The 17,609-nt window shown below is 55.4% G+C and overlaps 7 protein-coding genes across 7 annotated transcripts; 4 read left to right on the forward strand and 3 right to left on the reverse strand.

The window, feature by feature from the left end:
- Positions 1–2,159: 2,159 nt before the first annotated feature.
- On the reverse strand, positions 2,160–3,224 carry N657DRAFT_677905 (lytic polysaccharide monooxygenase; the record flags this gene model as incomplete). Its single annotated transcript, XM_062796025.1, has 1 exon — positions 2,160–3,224. The coding sequence occupies one exon, from the start codon at positions 3,222–3,224 to the stop codon at positions 2,160–2,162; it is 1,065 nt and encodes a 354-aa protein (XP_062651028.1).
- Positions 3,225–3,355: 131 nt separating this feature from the next.
- N657DRAFT_202340 (uncharacterized protein) lies at positions 3,356–4,398 on the reverse strand. The gene is made up of 3 exons (XM_062786194.1): positions 3,861–4,398; positions 3,744–3,775; positions 3,356–3,610 (listed from the first exon to the last, which is right to left on the reverse strand). The coding sequence occupies exons 1-3, from the start codon at positions 4,293–4,295 to the stop codon at positions 3,487–3,489; spliced, it is 591 nt and encodes a 196-aa protein (XP_062651029.1). The 5' UTR covers positions 4,296–4,398; the 3' UTR covers positions 3,356–3,486.
- A 1,207-nt stretch (positions 4,399–5,605) lies between these two features.
- Positions 5,606–8,235, forward strand: N657DRAFT_641225 (YTH-domain-containing protein). Its single transcript, XM_062792104.1, has 4 exons — positions 5,606–7,338; positions 7,462–7,523; positions 7,635–7,748; positions 7,832–8,235. Exons 1-4 carry the CDS (start codon positions 5,814–5,816, stop codon positions 8,222–8,224), a joined length of 2,094 nt encoding a protein of 697 aa, XP_062651030.1. The 5' UTR covers positions 5,606–5,813; the 3' UTR covers positions 8,225–8,235.
- Positions 8,236–8,899: 664 nt separating this feature from the next.
- N657DRAFT_669152 (uncharacterized protein) lies at positions 8,900–10,168 on the forward strand (the record flags this gene model as incomplete). The annotated part of the gene is made up of 2 exons (XM_062795477.1): positions 8,900–9,489; positions 9,579–10,168. The coding sequence occupies exons 1-2, from the start codon at positions 9,195–9,197 to the stop codon at positions 10,166–10,168; spliced, it is 885 nt and encodes a 294-aa protein (XP_062651031.1). The 5' UTR covers positions 8,900–9,194.
- A 185-nt stretch (positions 10,169–10,353) lies between these two features.
- Positions 10,354–11,911, reverse strand: N657DRAFT_565397 (glycosyltransferase family 76 protein; the record flags this gene model as incomplete). The annotated part of the gene is made up of 3 exons (XM_062788359.1): positions 10,354–10,741; positions 10,797–11,412; positions 11,581–11,911. 3 exons carry the CDS (start codon positions 11,909–11,911, stop codon positions 10,354–10,356), a joined length of 1,335 nt encoding a protein of 444 aa, XP_062651032.1.
- Positions 11,912–12,434: 523 nt separating this feature from the next.
- N657DRAFT_202462 (uncharacterized protein) lies at positions 12,435–12,812 on the forward strand. The gene has a single exon (XM_062786195.1). The coding sequence runs from the start codon at positions 12,522–12,524 to the stop codon at positions 12,747–12,749; it is 228 nt and encodes a 75-aa protein (XP_062651033.1). The 5' UTR covers positions 12,435–12,521; the 3' UTR covers positions 12,750–12,812.
- A 664-nt stretch (positions 12,813–13,476) lies between these two features.
- Positions 13,477–15,327, forward strand: N657DRAFT_564680 (uncharacterized protein; the record flags this gene model as incomplete). The annotated part of the gene is made up of 1 exon (XM_062788300.1): positions 13,477–15,327. The coding sequence occupies one exon, from the start codon at positions 13,477–13,479 to the stop codon at positions 15,325–15,327; it is 1,851 nt and encodes a 616-aa protein (XP_062651034.1).
- Positions 15,328–17,609: the final 2,282 nt, after the last annotated feature.

The raw sequence follows: 17,609 nt of genomic DNA on the forward strand, positions 1-17,609 counted from the left end.
TCGTCTGCTTCGTCCATTGACAGCACCGTGTCTAGCTCGCCGGGTGCTGGCCCCTGGCCTCGCTGGTGTTGCAACAATTTAATGGAGAGCACGCTGCGGATCGTCAGAGCAGAACCTAGAACCTCGGACAAGGCCCGGTGCTCCTCGAGATCCGACCTAATGTGGCGTATGATCGGCTGGCAGTCCGGTTACCATTATCAAGCACTGGTTCCGTGCCCATCAACCTCTGAAAGATGTCCCCATCTTGGCGGACAGAGCTCTCCAGTTTCTTGACTCGATGCCCCAAAGCGGACCTCCGTCTCTGGCTGTCGGTCAGCTCGTCGAGGAGCACTGTGACTGGACTTCGTCTCGAGTCGTTAGCCAGCACGGATGAAATGGGCCCCGTGTTCCGGCTGATACATTCAATCAGGCACTTTCGGAGCATCTTGTTTTAATTCTCGAGATTCTGGCGGCGCAGTTGGGTCTCTTCCAAGGTAGGCAGCGACTTCAGGAAGTGGCGGGTCCCTTTCTCCTGGCCTGGCTGTTTCCTTACGAGGTTGATGTGGCTCGATGCTTTCCTCCACAAGAGCCGAGGCACCCACGCGTACGGCTTTCATGCGCCGCCGGATGGCGTTAATGATGATTTCTGGGCATTGCGTCGCGAACTTCGCATCATCCTCGGGTTGGACCATGTATCTGTCGGCCAGGCCAAATATCGTGTTGGGACTGTCTGGAACTTCTCGGGATGGTAATACGGCCGTCATGATTCGGGGTAGTGGTCTTGCGCTCGGCCTGTCGGCGATCGTCCTTGAACGGATCAAGGTGCAATGCGGGTTCCTTTTCTGCTTCATGTTTGCGGACCCTCGCAGTGATGCCGTCCGATGCTGCCGATGGACAAGTGAAAATGAGAGAGAATGGGGAAACAAGAGGGACCAAAAACTAACACCCCTTGATCTTTGGTGGAACTGCGTACATACAGTACCTACTAGTATTTTACTGCAGGCTGCCTGGTGCTTTGTGGCTGCAGGTTTGAACCGACGGCTGCGAAAGAAGCATGCCGTTGCTACCTTTAGACATTACAAGTCCCATTCTTACATTAGTGCTCCCGAGTCTGACCCGAGACATCGTACCATTCGCTGTCTTCCAAAAAACCGTCCAAAAAGAAAAATGAAAAGCCCCAGAGCCTCCATATCATTTATCAAGTTGAATGGATGACCATGTTTCCTTTCCGCTCAAATTCTGCGCCCATTCTCCTCTTCCCAGGGGAAATCAGCTACTGCGAAGACCTGACAAGCAATGAATTGCAAAAGGGGTTCGTTCAATGTTTCAAGATGGCGGACACAAGGAAATCTATCATCGGGCTCAAGTCAATCTTGCGATGCCATAAGGGGGTGGCAAACGGAAGCTGCACATGTGTTACAGTAGCATTGTATTAGAATTGATCAAGTTGTTGCTTTAGATTTGACTGCACACTCCCCAAACCTCCCAGCTCTTCGCTTTACCATGACCTTGGGGTTTGATATTACTATGCACATTCGTCTTTCCATTGACCTTGGAGAAACTGGAGGGGTCAACGAGCGTCATTCGCTCATCATCATCAAGCGAGACCAAATGCGAGAACACGGCAGGCTAGAGGATTCATGATTAACACTACCAGGCGGCAGGTAGTGATCAACGACGTGAAACCCTGTCGTTGTCTGGCCTGTAGGTACCCAATAACTCTGCTATTGCCATCGCTGGAAGTCAATGACCGGGCTGCGCTCAGGGGCCCTTAGTAAGAGCAAACTCCTTGCAAGCGAAGACGAAACCCTCCACTAAGCGACCTGTAAACCGGACAACAATCCTCATATCGTCCGTTTGAGATGGTACGCTTAGAACCCAGACGCTGGAACGACATAATCACATATACAAGGTGCGTGTATATAACAGTTCTTGAAAACCTCGTGAAGCCTTTATCTCGCTGAATTTGTCTATCCACGCAACCCCACCGCCGGCTGCAGCCCAGGATATATCTTACAAAAACTGAAGCAAAGCCATATTTACAGGTGAAGTGAACTTGCGTCATCAGGGGTAGGCACAGTTGCCTAAAAACAGGAACATGAAGCTAGTGGTTCCCAACAGGCATCACATGCCTCAAACCGCACCGGGCGAAAAACGAAACAAAATGGGCGTGGGAGACCTTAGTGGCGGCGCACATCGCGGGCGTGGCGGCGGCTGCTGCGCTTCTTCTTGAGACCAGGGCAGCGAGTGGGGACCGGCGCGGCGGTAGCACCGGCGGTGGCGGTGCTGGTCGGGGTAGCGCCGACATCAGCCGCCGAGGAAGACGCAGCGGTCGAAGTTTCGGCGGCGGCGGTGGTCGTGGGCGAGGCGGGGACCTCAGTGGCGCCGCCGTTGATGGCCGTGGTTGTGGTGGCGACAGGGACAGCAGTGGCGGAGCCAGTGACGGCAGTGCCTGAGGCGGTGATGGCGGACGAGGTCTGCTCGATGCTAGCCGCGCCTTCGATCAGGGCAGGACCGGGGATCTCGTAGGTGACGGGTGAGGTGTAGATGTTGGCCAGAATTCCGGCGTCGTCGGCCTTGTAGAGGGCAGTGCCAAGGGTGCCGGCGGGTTTGGCGGTGCCCGAGCCAGTTATTTGCAGGTTGAAGCACTGCGGGTAGTTCTGCGCACCATTGGCCTGGCCGGCGCTGTGCAGGGCGATGATCTCGTGGCGAAGGACGTAGTTGCCAGGGGAAATGTTGGACGGAATCTGGACCATCCACGAGTTGTTGTTGGCAATCAGCTGGTCCGAGCCCCAGACGCCAGGGGCACTGGTGCCGTCAACCAGACCAACCTCGGAGATCTTGAAGAACTCGAGGGTGGTCTTGTCAACGCTCTCGCAGCCAGCGTCCCCACAGCTGGCAAGGTAGTCGAGAACAGGTCCGTGATGGGATTCAGGCCAGGTGTCCCACTGGATGAAGATCTTGTCACCAGCCGCAACGACAGCGTGGCCGCCAGCATTTTTGGCCGACTTGTGGCAAATGATGTCGCCACTGGCAAAGGCATCAGGGGCAACAAAGCCATTGTCGGTGTTGCCGGCAGCCCAGCCAACAACAGTGGGCGGGTTCTGCATGTAAGGGAAGCTGGTCGGATCGTAGTTCTGATACGAGACACCGTTAATCACGATGTTCCTAACGTGGCCGTGGGCCGACACTGAGGCGGCCGCCGCCAGAGCGGAAAGGAGAGTCTTGGAGGTGTAGGAAGGCATTTTCGAAGCTGTTGTGTGCTGGAAGAAGCTATGCGTGTCGAAAGCTCAACTGTACCGTCTAGCGGAAAGAATGGATCAAGTTGTCAAAAAAGAAGAGTCTCCAGTCAATGAAGCGAATGTAGATACAAGGAATGAATGACAAAAATGGCTTTGCTTGAAGGTCGACTGGCGCCTGTAGAAAGAGTAGACGCCAGTCCATCGACAGGACCAGAAGAGCATCTTATATCCACGCAACATTCAGGAGCTGGTGTACCCTGGTACATCACCTGAACGGTAACCTTGCCCGGTCCGGCATTAAGTCCGCTATCATCGCAACGGACAGAAGACTGTGCTCCAAGCCCGGAAAAGCGCTTGTCCCTTGGCGGTTGGGCAGATGTAGAAGCACGCTGTTTCAGTAAAATTAGCGGCTCAGTCGAGAGTGGGCCATGCACTCGGTTCCTGGCGCGCGGGGGTCATGATGATGACGAACTCGGCGCAGGCCCAAGGCACAGAGGGTGGGGATGGAGGGAGAGAGCTTGCAGGATGGCGGCGGCAGCGTCGGTTGGGACGGACTGACGCCAACAGGGACCCATGCCGGTCAGTTCACGGGCAGAGCGGGGCCGCCGTTGGGGTAACATGAAGCGGGTCAGTACAAACAGAAATAGAGATCATGGCCGTGATGTGGTGGAGCGACCGGCAAGCGACGATGGGACGCCAAGGTGATGCCGTGGCGGCACTGGCGGGCGATTCAATTGATGTGAGACAGGGTATCGTCGCCAAGGCATGAACTGACCGTCGACGAAGTCCGGGCAGGCCAATCGCACAGCTGGGTGCGTCATCCGTTGCCCTGAACGGCTTGAAACATGGTGAGGTTGGCGATGGGTCAAAAGCGGGGGATCTGGTGGTGGTGCGGCTGCTGTGACGGCGGCAGGGCGGGTCCTCAGGGGAGAAAAGGGGGAGCTTATGCAGGAACACACAGCTCGCTTGTCTCGTCGAGCCCCACTGAGAGCCCCCAAATCTTAACCCGTGGCGCGTGGCGCTTTCGAGAATTCGAGTCGTCCCACTCGGGTTCCGGAAGCGCTTCCAGTACATGGCAACAGGGATGAGGATGGCGCTGAGCTGTTAACATATGGAAAGATCAGCCTGGCCGAGTGCGTGTTCAATACCGTACCTGACCGACAATCTCCGAGATGATCTGGAATTCTGGATAGGTATTTCGAAAGACTCGTCCGAATGGGCAGGATGGCCCCAGGAGGATGGGACGGACGCACTGCAAGTTGACATCTCCGTATTAGGCGCTAAACCCCAACCTGGTACTCGGGTTCGGCCCAGAATATACCGAATGGCCGCTGGCTGGTCTCCCATCTGCGGCCATGCTCGAATCGCCCGCGAAGGTTGAATAAAACGTCATCGCAGTACGCGCCATTGAACATGGAGTCATCTTTCTGAGACAGCGAAGCGCTCGCCCGGCTTAACATGAGCAACTGGGGCAGGCTTATCAGCATGGCCCCGATCGGAGAGTGCGCGGTTCGCTACCGGCGTCAGAGCGTTGTCGACAATACTGCCCAAACTCACCGCGGGTTGTCCTCGTCAGCTGCCGGGACATCATTGTGAAGCGGCGATGCTTGCGATCGTGCACTGCGGAGAGTACAGTAGGATCTGTAATCCACAACATTGAAACTTTGTTAGCATACCACGTTCAGCAGTTGGCCATCTCACCTTCCGTCCTCTCGACATCAATGCACGACAAGCTTCCGAACTGAGTTCATGGGACCTTTTCCCACCCTCACTCCGCCCGGCCCATTTCCCCGTCGTGTCAAGCACAGAAGAAACTGCTGGAATTGGGGGTGTAAATGATCGAAGAAAGCTGAAGTTGATGGCCACGGAGGCAAATAGCTGGGCATCTGTCCTGGACCCATTACAATTGGAGCAGGACACTCACTGGTGAGGGTTCCACTGCTGGCATTCGAGGACTCGGAGCATGGAAGCAAGGGCCACGCCGCGGCTTTTCCAGCGTTGGCCAATCGGGCAGCGGCGGGCCCACAATTGGCGAGAAGTCTGACTTCAGAGATTTTGAAGTCCAGTTGACTCCCCTTGATGGAGTGCGCGAACACAACATTGTTGATCTCATTTGATGCTTGGCCTGAGTCGGCTTTGTGGTTTTGCCTATCACTTGGAGTCGGGCATCGAGGTGTTGCAATTTCTCTCGGAGCCGACGGGACCTGAGAAATTTGGGATTGTTGCGAAATATACTACTTCAGGTACAATCTGGAAATCTTGCAGAACGGCGATGTGCGATCGGGACTCATGAGACGAAAGCACCGGAAATCGCATAGAGATCGCTCAGACACATGTGGCCTCGCGGCAGTTGGCAGCCCGTTTCGCACTCGCCTTCAGCCACTTACCTGACCGGGAAAGAACAGTACTTCAACAGCACCGACAACAACTCGGCATCAAATCACGCGCAGCAGAACAGTTTCAGCCCGCTGTTGTCCGACACTGGCCTCTCATCAATAATCAGCGTAATTCCATCGGCCCCTTTCCCGTTCGTTGCTTGGGACGCATCACCTAACACGGTTCCAGCCACCTGCAAGATCTGATGCTTTGACTATGTCCGGCACATCCCAACCGCCCAAGCTCGGGCTCGATGCTCGCGCCGCTGAACTTAAGGAGAAGCTTCTCAAGCGCCGCAGTCAAAGCCAGACCCAGGCCCGTGCAGCTCCCTCTCGGCCGCCTGCCGACGCACCCTCCAAGCCGGCCGAGACCTCTTCCAACTCGATGGCTTCGCTTCCGGCAGATGCCAATGATATTGCAGCCCTAATTTCATCCATCTCATCAGCGACTGAGTTTTCTGACTCAGGCGATAACATTGCTTGGAGCGATGATAAGCTACAACTGTTGTCCAGTGGACAGGCCATGCCTACCTCAGAACAAATCCCGCCACCGCCATCATCGAAGATATCCGTCCCAACAACAGGGGCTGCGGCGCCGCAGGACAAAACCACGAACACGGAGCTTAAACAGGCGGTTACTGCGCCCATTGGAGCAACGCTGGACCGAAGAAGCCCGGCGAACGGGTCTGTCGAAGAAGGCGAGAAGACAAAGGCTATGACAAAGAAGGACAAATCAACGGAACCTACAGCCTTTACTGTGGGAACCGAATTGAGCGCAGAAAATTACCAGGACCGCAAGAGTTTTGTGGCGAGGAACGTGTCCGACACCAGCGTCAAGTCCGTCAAGGTCTATGATACCACAAGCCGTCAAGAATTGGGTAGCGAAAAGCCAAGCCAGACACCCAACAAACCGTCTCTGCACGGCTCGTCTCGTGACAGCGAAGTAAAGTCAAGTACAGCCGTCCCTAAACTTGTACCATCGGCCGAACTGCCGAGATCGGTTAGCAACAGTACGGCAACGAGCCAGGCTGCCACTGGCAAAGACACCAGCCATTTCGAACAGTTTTCATCCGACGACGCTTTCACTCGCCTACTCAGCCAGGTACCTGATCTGAAAGACTTCCTCGAAATGACTGACTACTACAACCTGGAAGCTCGTACCAGAAAGCTCGACCGATTTAGGAGGGCCAAGGCCCTTGCTGCCGAGCGAGCAAGGATCGAGGAAGAAGAACGCAAACTCATGGAAGAAGAAGAGCTCGAGATGGGCTTGCAGCGATCCACCGTCGCGCGGCTTACCAGCGCCGTACCTAACACACCTGCAGGCCCGGGATCAAACAGCCTGCCGACCCCTATCACACCGATGGCCCCCAGTATGGGCGAGAATAAATCCATGGCTGACGTCAAGCCTGCCAAGAGAGCGCATGACGAAGAGGCTATTGAAACTCGCCAGGAGAAGGTGCCGCGGCTCGAGGCACCACGTCGTCCAAAGGATGAAAAGGAATACGACCAACGCGACGTTCGCGATTCCCGCCGTGGCTCATCGCCGCATCGGCGACCGTCTTCACCCCATCACACCTTCCGCCGCAGTCCGCCGCCCCGGCCACGGGTGCAAGCCGATCACGACGACCGCGAAAACCGCTCTTTTCGCAAGTACGACAGCTACAAAGGACATGACGATTACCATGCTTCTTCAGAGCGTCGTGTATCATACCCAGTCCACATTGATCTGGGCCGCAAAGGCGGTCAGTACCCCTCGCGTCCTCGCGGATGCCCGGTGGCCTCTCTGCTCCCAATCGGGTTTCTTGCGCTGCCTTCGAAGTTCCCTGCTTGTTGCTCCTCGATGCCGATGGCTAACGCTGCATCAGACACACGCTATTTCATCTTGAAGTCCTTCAACGAGGAAAACGTGCGGAGATGCATGGAAGACGTAAGCACTGGTTTCGTTCTTACCCGACTTTCATGCAAGAGGAAAATGGGGAACAATCCCCCCCTCCCCAAAGAACGGCTTGATCCGCTACTCACACTGCACGCTTTATAGTGCCTCTGGACAACGCAGGTTCAAAACGGGGAGGTTCTCACCGAAGCCTTCACAAAATGCAAAAACGTCATCCTCTTCTTCTCCATCAACAAGAGCAGGGCATTTCAGGGATACGTAAGTTTTTTGCTGGCTCTCCTTCTTTTGACTCCGCGAGTTTACTTCCTCCGTAGACTATCTAACCCTACCTTTTCCCACAGGCACGCATGGCGACGGCACCCTCCCCGGACATCCCGCGCCCTACCTTCGTCAAGGGCATCCACTGGGACACGAGCGACCCGTTCCGGGTGCAGTGGCTCAGCAAGACGGCCGTCGACTTCTGGCGGATAGGACACCTCAAGAATGCGTTGAATGAACATCAGCCCGTCTTGGTGGGCAAGGACGGGCAAGAAATTGAAGAGGAGTGCGGGGCCGAGCTGATGAGGCTGATGGGGGACTTCGCGGCGGAGGTCGATGGACCTCGCCCCACGGGGTACGGTGGCAAACCGGAGGGTGGTTACCGTGGCCGTAGGGGAGGCGACAGGAGCCGTGGCTACCATGGGTATCGAGACAGGGTTTTTTTCAAGCGGGAATCGTCGGCTGAGAGGAGATAGTGAGGGGCTGGGGTGGGTGTGTGGGGAAGTAGGTATTGTACACATACACAGTATGCCGCATACTATCGCCGTGTTTGAAAATAGTATGGACAGGCAGAACATCGTTACGTTGAGGAAGGCTGCAGCGAATATGTCACCCACTGTGTGTGTTCAATTGCCGAGGTCGGAATTTAGTTCATTGCATCCCGTCACATGTTTCCCTTGGCCTCAGGTACGACTTCCGTCGTTCAAGGCACCTAGAGATATGCAGTACTAGTTCCCAGTCGGGCAGTGAATCAATTTCAGCTCCCAAGCTGACGTGAACAGAAGGGCAACATGACTGGCAGCTCCCCCCTGCCTGCCTGACCCTGGTCCGGTACTTGGGCGGGTAAAAGTGGTTCTTCTATCAGCACGTGGGGTGGTTCGTCTGCATCGGAAACTCATTATGCATGCAACCTTCGGTTGTGGTCTAGAGTTGCATCTCGAAGCCAGAAGCTGACGCGCAAAGCATCGCAAAGTGACGATGTGGCATGGCTGAACCACTCAAGTCATTCTGCGTAGCACTAAAATGGCATCGAGCAGGTCTGTGCCCACCTGCAATCAGCGGGAAGACTAGCACAATCACCTCAGCAGCATGCATCAGCATGATGCCCAAGTCTGTAAGGTTCAGTTACCGATTTCACAACGCGACGCTCACGCAACGGTTCGATGGCTGATTGATCTAACGCGGGCAATCACGTCGTGCCCAAAGGTTTTGGTCTTATCCGTCCTGCTGGCCTTTAAACAGCACTTTCCGCTCTCGAAAGATGGTCCTCCGTCTGTGTTTCTGTCCTCCTTCCATCCTTTGGAGTTCCCCAAGGTACATATATACAACCGCAACGTGCCACCCCGTGGGACGTCTGCGATACATAAACCGGACGCCAAAACCAGTGCATCAGTCCCTCGTCTTCGTCCCTCGATTTCTCTCTTTCACCAACCAACCAACAGGACAATGTGGTGGATCGAAGCTAACCCATCGGCGTGCAACGACCTGTCGGCGCTTGAGCGCAACATCCCGCTGCAGAGCGGCGTGAGCAATGGGCAGAGCTCGTCGTCCCATGAGTTGGGTTGCGACCACCCGAGCGCAAACCCTACGCGCACCGCGCCGCCCGCCGACAAGGGCTACGATTATCGGGTGCTCCCGCCCACCAGAAAGCTGAACGGCCGCCAGTGGTTCCACCTGCTGTTCGTGCAAGGCGTCACCTCGATGCTTATCGCAGCGGCCCTCAACTTTGCCATCGGCTACGGTAAGTTACTGCTCTCCGTCCCTCTTCCCCACCGACAATCACCCATCACCACCCAACCCTCACTGACGTTGCAACTTCTCAACCCAAAGCCATGTACTCCTCCCCCCGCCCGCCCCCGGGCCCACCGCCACAGGGTTCGATCCCGCCCTTCCTTTTCAGCCTGCCCGTGTCCATAGTGGGCGACGCGGCGCTGAGTACAGTCTTCCAGACCCTGATCACCTGGTATGTCCTGATATACACGGTCAACTATGCGCTCTCGCACGGCGAGCTCCAGCCCTACGCGCCCACCAGTGGGGTGCTCGCGCGCGAGCCGTCGAAATGCGTCTTACGCTGGTTCCTGTTCCTCGACCACGACAACGCCAAGCACGGGAGCAGAGTGTTGGGCTTCGGCAGACGGGGCTTGTACCAGCAGGGCGCTCTCGTGCTGGCTGGGCTCGCGAGGGCGATCATTATTTCCGCGGTGGCGTATGGCCTCATGATTGGGCCGGCGATTGGCATCATGGTTGCAGTGGGGACGCCGCGAAATGGCGATTGGGTGTATCTGGGACGCTGGGACGGCACGATCTTCAAGACCGTCTTTGGTGGTCTGATGGGCTTGTGGATGGCGCCTGCTCTCTCATGGATGTGGATGGTGAGGGCCGGGTGGATTGTCAGGAGGCACGAGAGCCTGCCTGCTTGATCGCCGGACACTTGGAGGTTCAGTGCGGTTTTTCGTCTTGGGATATCTCCTTGGTTTCTTCTTTTGGACTTAGACTGCGCATTGTGCGGGCGGCAACAGGACCAGACTAGGCCAGGATGTGGTGGCTGTAAAGGTGCATTACATTAGAGCTTCTTCTAGATGATAATAAATGGAGACTTCTGATTTCATGCCGGGGGGAGAAAGGAAGTGAACAGCGCTCCTTGAATCGAGGCGTAGATGACCATGAACATGAGGATGCGTGTTCCCGTCTTGTCGCCGCGAATGAGGGAGGCAGCAACCCACCAACACCACACTGGATACCCTGTGGATATCCTGGTGATGATCTGAACATGGTAGCTGGTCAGGGCCAGCACAGCCAGCAAGATTTGGGCGACGGCGGCAGATTGGACAAGGGAAAGCAATCTCGCCGACTCGGCGGGTTTGTCGGCGACAGGACGAGGGCGACCGCTCAGCTGCTCCACCCCGGACTTCAGTAGGATCATCAACATCGGGGTGGCGAGCAGGAAGAGCGGGAGGTTCGACAGAGCCCAGTAACGGAGGAAGCCGACGTTCCTGCGCCCATCATCAGTGTTGGGCTCATCTCTCAGAATGCACGGATCAGCGTTACCAGTAATGCTGCTGAACAAAGGTGTAAATGCTTGGGAAATATCCCTGGCACCAGGGCCTGAGCGGCGCTCCGGATGTGCCGGAGCAGAAGCGCGAATAGGCGACCGCCTGCGGACCAAGCGACCCTGCCGCCACAAAAACTCCACCCACGCCAAGAGCCAACAGCTGACGCAGCGTGTCGGTGGGACGTTGGGACAGCTTCGGCAGGTGCCGCAGGACTTCCCAGGCGAAGGGGATGCCGTTCAGGATGCCATTACTCCGGAAGGCGGTGGCGAAGCCAAAGAGAATGCCGGCCAAAACCGTGTAGAGGTCGCGGTATAGGGGGCGCTGTTCGGCCCGGCAGCTCAGGGCGAGAAGCAGGTAGCCTGAGAAGGAAAGCAGAGCAAAGGAGGTCTCGGCGTAGGGGACTGAGAGGAACAGGCCGGCGGGGGAGATGATGTGCATGATTGCAGACACCAAGGATAGAATCTGGTCTCGCCAGATGACTTGGCCTAGGCGGTAGAGCACGAGGGCCGAGAGCAGGTGAGCCGTGTTGGCGATGAGGATGCCCGCCAGTGCTTCAGGAACGGCACCCCCATCGGAGACGGACGGGCTGGAAAATCCGAGATACTCCAGACCTGGTTGCCATTGGATGACAGGGCATAGGTCAGCATCAGAAAGCCCGGGAAAACAACGTGATTACACACGAGAACAGATAGGAAATAGGCTGATGAAATAGCCCAGAGTCGCGAATCACCTCAACCAAATGGGGAGCTTTCTCAGAAACTACGTCGCGAGAAACTCACCTTTCACGAACCCCCGTACAACAACAGGCAAACCTCCGCAAAAAGCCCAGTCCTGCTCAAACCGGCAGCCTCGGCGCGAAATGCTGACAAAATAGATGGCATCCCAGCTGGTCAGCCGGGCGATCAGCCTGCTGACACTGTGGTTACCGCCGCTTCCGGGTCCCTGCACGACCAGCCCTGCAGACGTGTCGTACGCCTCGCCAACGAGGAGGCTGCCCAGAGTGACGGCAAAGAGGAAGAGCTTCCATGCCGCAAAAGAGAGGAGGAGTGTGTGGTAAGGTCGGAGGTGTGCGGGCTTGGGGTGCCGATCCGGCTGCTGCTTGGGAGCCATGGTGTGGCCCAGAACTGGTGAGAGAGGTAGCCGTAGAATTGGTCGCTCCAGAGGTCTGGCTATTCCCTCTGATTACAATGCATACCGCAGCACAAAAGCCGAAAACGTCGGCTGCTAAATTTGGAGCGTAGGCAGGGGCAGATGGTGGTTGCTGTGCCGACACCAAGGTGTTTCATGGCAGGTTTGTTGGTTGTTCGCAGTTTGAAATTGGCGTTTGATGGTCCCGGCGCCGTCGGCTGCAACCCAACTCGGCCAAAGACGAGGGTGTGGGCCCTGCCGACGACAGGCGAACCAGGTGTTCAGGTCAGCCGTGCTTCTCGAACTTCTCGACGCACTGGCACTGGGCTACCCCTATCAGCAACAAGCTTGACTTTCAAACCTGCTAGCTCGCCACGGCCTGGCTGTATTGCTGATTTTGATTGTCCGCGAAATTGAAATTGACCACCACAATACCTGGGTAAAACACCTATCAACGGATCGCCATGACGATGGAGCGAACATCGCGGCCTTGCCCCCAATCTGATAGCCCTAAGGTATAACGCCCTTGCGGGGCCTTGGCAACCTTCACTCCGCAAAACATGGCCAAGCAGGAAGCCGATGGATATCTCTCATGTTAACGAGGCTCTTGTGGCGATTGAGATTCGCTTTGATACCGACTGTAAGGTGTGGAGTCACGGACAAGTCATTCAATCTCGAATCGATGGCAAGCCACCTTCATCATAGCCAACATTGCATCAAACTCCGGGGCTGCCGGGCGCGCGGGCCGCCAACCAAGGCAGCTGTTCTTTGTTGTGCTGGCGAGCAAGCATCTCCAATTTGTCTGAATTATGTACTGTAGGTATTAGGGTGAAGATGGGCGGAGAAAGCCAATTAGACGTGTTTCGGCAACTGCGCTCACCTGCTCTGGTGAGAGCGTTCCAGACCCCTAAAAACAGATGCCGGCCCCGCAGGGTCCCAAGCCTCGGAGTTCAAGAAGAAACCCGGCCCCGCGCCCGCACCAGAAAAGGTAAGAAGAATACGCGATCTTTCCTCTTTCAACCACTCTTTCCCCTTTGATGAACGCTTGGTTCAATGTCAAGACGACGATTTCTTTGATCCCGACACTCGTTTCCTCTATGTAATTAAATACGTCACAAACATTTTCTTCGAATCACTATCAACGATTGGTGGCGAGGAACGCCGGGATTGTCGAGACCAAATTTGAGCCGAGCTCACGACCAGCGCAACCGCCTCTTCCCATCACGAAGATCCTTGGCCGACCAACGGCAGTTCTTGCGGCTGCCATGCGTTGCTAAGGTGTTTTTGGAATTGCTTCTCCCGCCGTTATCACCACTAAGAGCTTCGTGCCAACGCTGCGACTCTCTAGTTCTCCGCCGTGTGTGGGAACTGCAGTTGAACCTGGGGACAATTGGAGGAAGGCGATCGATCCACTGACAGAGCCATCACAAGTGCCTGTCGAATACAACGCCTGCCTCGGGGCAGCTCCAGTCCCTTAGCGAGGCTGGTCCTCCAAGTGCTTACTTTCACAGGCCAAAGAGCCTCGCTGTTTTAGCACATAGCACACAATGTTTCTACACTCAGGCGCAAGCATCCACGGTCACGAGTACTCTGCTCGCCACTCGTCTACTTTCCAGTCCCCTGCCCACCTACGAGCACCCTTCTTTCGGTCCGCCCTCTCGCCCCCAAAACAGCGCATCGCCGCCGACGGCACGCCTGCACCTGCTCTCCGGCAGCGACCAGCATCCGACTACATCCCTCGCGGCCCGTTGCCTGTCGACCGCTTTCGGGAACCCCAGGATGATCCACCCCCCACGCCCGCCCGCGACGAGTCCATCTCCGATTCTGAGCTCAGCGATGTCACCACCTCGATCGATAATACTTTGTCGACGCCATCAGCTGGCCGCAGGCGGCCTCGCCGAGCGCAGCGCAAAAGCACCACTTACTACCTTGGATACCCGACGCCGAGAATTATTGGAAAAACGAAAGTTGTACAGAAGGTCTTTCTGCCGAGGATATTGTTGCAGCTTCAGAAGGCTTCGGCGGAGGGGAGGTCACAGCCGGTGCTCGAGGCGTTCCCGGCCTGGCGCATCGCCGGGCCTGTGGTAGCTCTGCGGCTAGCGAAACGGTTTCCCAGCATATTCCGAGTGAAGCGCCACCTCGGGTACGACGACATAGTGCTGGTGAGCAGGGACGACGGGGACCTCGGATCAGAGGGCATCGATACCGAGCATGAAGAAACTTTGGAGACCAGGAATTTACTGGCTGTTTACAGCCCCTTAAGGCACTCAGAGGCGGCCGAAATTGTGCTGGACGATGGATCGGTATGGGCGGCTAAGCCCTTGGTCAACGGGTCCTACGACTTCGTCCACACCGATGCCGAGGGCAAGACCACAACTGCACGATGGGCTCGCAGACACGCATATGCAGCGACACCGACCTCCTTTGACACAGATACTTCTGCTTACACACCTGCACATGCTCATACGCGGTACACTTTTAGCATCATCAATCCGTTGACACGCCGCCATCCCGTCATGGCGACATTAACTCCCTCCACTCTCAATGTTCAAGACACCTACACTTCTGTCTCACCCTCGCAACCCCGGCAGCCGCCGATGACGCGGATAGGCCGGTCCCAATCCGAGGTTTCATCCCCTCCATTAGCCTTCACTGCTCCTTACCCGCCATCAAAGCTGTCCTCTTCACGCTTTACAAGCGACGGCGAGGATGGCTCGGCAATTTGCATGCCATCATCATCAGTCAGCGAGCCCTCACCGCCAACAGTTCACCGGGTCGATGATGCAACCAAGGTGCTCATCTCCGTTACAGCTCTGTGGGTCGCCCTACATTCAGGGTGGTCTCAAAGCTACAACTCCTCCCGAGCCACTTCAGAGATCGCCGCCTCGCCATCACCATCACCATCACCATCACCAGTCAGCCAACGCGGTCGCAGCAGTAGGAGAAACACGTGGACAACTCGTCCCTCAACCTACGACACTCTCGGGTCAGCCGACCTTGCAAGCGGAGAATCCCCGCGCAGCTGCGGCGGGTTGTTAAAGCGATATTCGATGCCTGCGCAGCCATTGGATGGAACTGCCATCATCAAGCCGGCTAACCCGTCGCCGGCTGTTTCCCGCCCGCCAACGCCCACGTTGACGAGCACGGGGAACGCCGAGCCCAGCTGGAGCGGGCGCGTAGCCTCTGTGGCGACTCCGTTAGCATCACCAACAGCCAAGGCGGAGCCCGTGCAGAGCAGGCCGCTGGAAAGGGAACAAGAAACGGAACAGAATGCCAGGATGTCTGTAAAACAGACGGCTGAGAGACTTGCCGGTGTCGCGAGTATGGGCGGGAAGAAGAAGGGTGTGCGGTCGAGACTGGTTAGATGGATGCAAAAAATTGGGTCGTCGCCGCGCTAGGACCGGGCACCATTTGGATCAGGCCGGTTCTGCCTCTGTGGCTGAGCTTGTGTCTCTCTCTTGATGATCCCTGGTTTCATGTAGCAATGCTGAGCTGATTACTTACCAGCAGATTGATATGCCAGGGCGACTGTTGTTAATCGACCCATATTTCAATGTGCAAGATCATGCCATGGCATGGTAAAACTCATTAGTCTCAGTAGAGACCTATCATGCAACCCAAGTTATCCCGCATGGCTACTGGCAGCCATGTCGTGTTTTTCTCGTCTTCTCACCAACAAAGCGTCGCCAAACACCCTGCCGGCATTCGGGACGCTCAGCCGATGATCGCCAAGACCCTCCAACGCGGGCCGAGCCGGTTAGCGAATGCGGGTTACGGCATGGCTGCGGGCAACTGCATCCACAACAGGCAGTGATCATCGATATGCACGACGTCGTCTCTCCAAAGGTGGCCGCATCTCTGTTTGGAAGCTAGCCTTTGTCATTGACACCAAAAAATCACTCAAGTCAACCATTTGTATCTGACAGAGTGTATTTGAAGTTGAATTGACCCCCCTAACCAATTTTACAGTTGCAGTTGATTTGATCAACTAAATACAAATAAAATTCAAATACATTACCATGTCATAACTAACGTGGTCCATCATTGACTGTGACACTTTTTCCTCCACCATGACCACCCAACTTCGAGACGCGTTTGCCCTACCACAACAATGTCCGACAGCTTTCCAGAAAACAGGGTTCTTCTCGCGACTAATGTGGTTCGATCGACACCGCGCTTGAGCATCCGACGCGCCGCAGAAATATATAACATCCCCAAGCCGATAATTGCTGCAAGAATGAAGGGCCGAGATGTGAAGTCCGGTAGTATTCACGGCCATTCGAATGTGACGAAATCAAAGAGGAGGCCATGTTCAATATATACTCGACCAAGATTCGCGAGGGTTTTCACCCCGGATTGTCGACGTGGGTAATTTCGCCAGTCTTCTACTTCGGAAACGCGGTGCGCAATACGTCGGAAAGATTTGGCCAAACCGCTTCGTTCGCGACATACAGAGCTGAAGACGCGTGTCAATCGCGTCTATATCTATCAGAGAGGCCTCTGCGAAAACCCTGCAATTATCGAGCTATAGTTCCGACTGGCTGCCAATATGCGAGCGCAATACGGTATTCTCGATCGCGACTTCTACAACTTCGACGAGACCGGCTTTATAATGGGCATAATACGGCCTAGGATGGTAGTTACGCGCTCCGATCGGGTCGGTAAACTAAAGGCCACTTCGCTAGGCAATCGAGAATGGGCGATAGCAACTTCCAGTATCGCTGACGACGGCTATATAGTACTGCCTTTAGTGGTGAAGGGCCGTTTTCACCTCGCCAGCTGGTACTCTGAGCACAAGATACCCGACGACTCGGCCGTCATAACAATAGCCAACGGATGGATAGATAATAAGACTGCTCTATGATAGATAGTTATCGTATTTTAATGAGCATACCAAACACCATTGGAAAGGTATATATCGGATGCTAGTACTTAATGCCCATGAGAGTTATATCAGCGCCGAATTTAACGAGTATTATACGGAGAATAATATTAGAATTGTTAGAGGCTGTGCAGTAAACCCCTGTGCTAACTGAACCCAAAGATCTGCTAATGCAACGATTGTTGCATTGCTGCGCAACCACTTGCTTAACTACTGTCTCTCTCAGAGCAACCCAGGCACTCCTGAAACCTGTGCTCTGACAATAACACTCTATCTTCCTTTCCATTCCTTGCACTTTACCCAGCCTCTTGATGTTGATTGTTTTAATGTGTTGAATGTCACGGGTGGGACAGGCTGATAGTCCAATGGCAGTTGTATTCGGGCTAAGCTACAGTCTGGGCTCTATTCCGTCAGGTACGGGCAGGCTTGATTGTCAAGACGTAGCTCAAGGAGCTACGGCAGAACTCGCGGCAGCAAGGTGCAGGATCTTCAACCCGCAGGGGCCCCCACACGCTGGGCCCCAGCCGTGGGTCCTGGCAGGCACGGCGCAATCGCCGTGACATTGAAGAAGATATATAGTGCTAAAAACGAGCTCTTCATCAAGGCACGGATTAGGTATAACACTAAGCCCGAGTTCTTCCTTACATTCAAAGCTACCTTCTACTAGACTTTTACTCAAGAAAACGCTCTTAAGGGTTTTCAAGGGTCTGGACTTATCCCCTACAACCCGCAGGCCGTTCTTTCGAAGCTGGATGTCAAATTGCGGACACCAGTACCTCCTGAGTTCCTGTGACGGAT

This window comes from Parathielavia appendiculata, assembly GCF_033297405.1.
Source record: "Parathielavia appendiculata strain CBS 731.68 unplaced genomic scaffold N657scaffold_2, whole genome shotgun sequence".
Lineage (NCBI taxonomy): Eukaryota > Fungi > Ascomycota > Sordariomycetes > Sordariales > Chaetomiaceae > Parathielavia > Parathielavia appendiculata.

Bases quoted from the DNA above. Each gene is read 5' to 3' on its own strand.
- N657DRAFT_202462 (XM_062786195.1), top strand. From the start codon at position 12,522: ATGTTAACGAGGCTCTTGTGGCGATTGAGATTCGCTTTGATACCGACT.
- N657DRAFT_641225 (XM_062792104.1), top strand. From the start codon at position 5,814: ATGTCCGGCACATCCCAACCGCCCAAGCTCGGGCTCGATGCTCGCGCC. The intron at 7,524-7,634 runs GTAAGCACTGGT...CACGCTTTATAG, and splicing joins TGCGGAGATGCATGGAAGAC to TGCCTCTGGACAACGCAGGT. The intron at 7,749-7,831 runs GTAAGTTTTTTG...CTTTTCCCACAG, and splicing joins GCAGGGCATTTCAGGGATAC to GCACGCATGGCGACGGCACC.
- N657DRAFT_202340 (XM_062786194.1), bottom strand. From the start codon at position 4,295: ATGTACTGGAAGCGCTTCCGGAACCCGAGTGGGACGACTCGAATTCTC. The intron at 3,776-3,860 runs GTTTGTACTGAC...TGTTGGCGTCAG, and splicing joins CGGCCATGATCTCTATTTCT to TCCGTCCCAACCGACGCTGC. The intron at 3,611-3,743 runs GCAAGCTCTCTC...TTACTGAAACAG, and splicing joins GACGCTGCCGCCGCCATCCT to CGTGCTTCTACATCTGCCCA.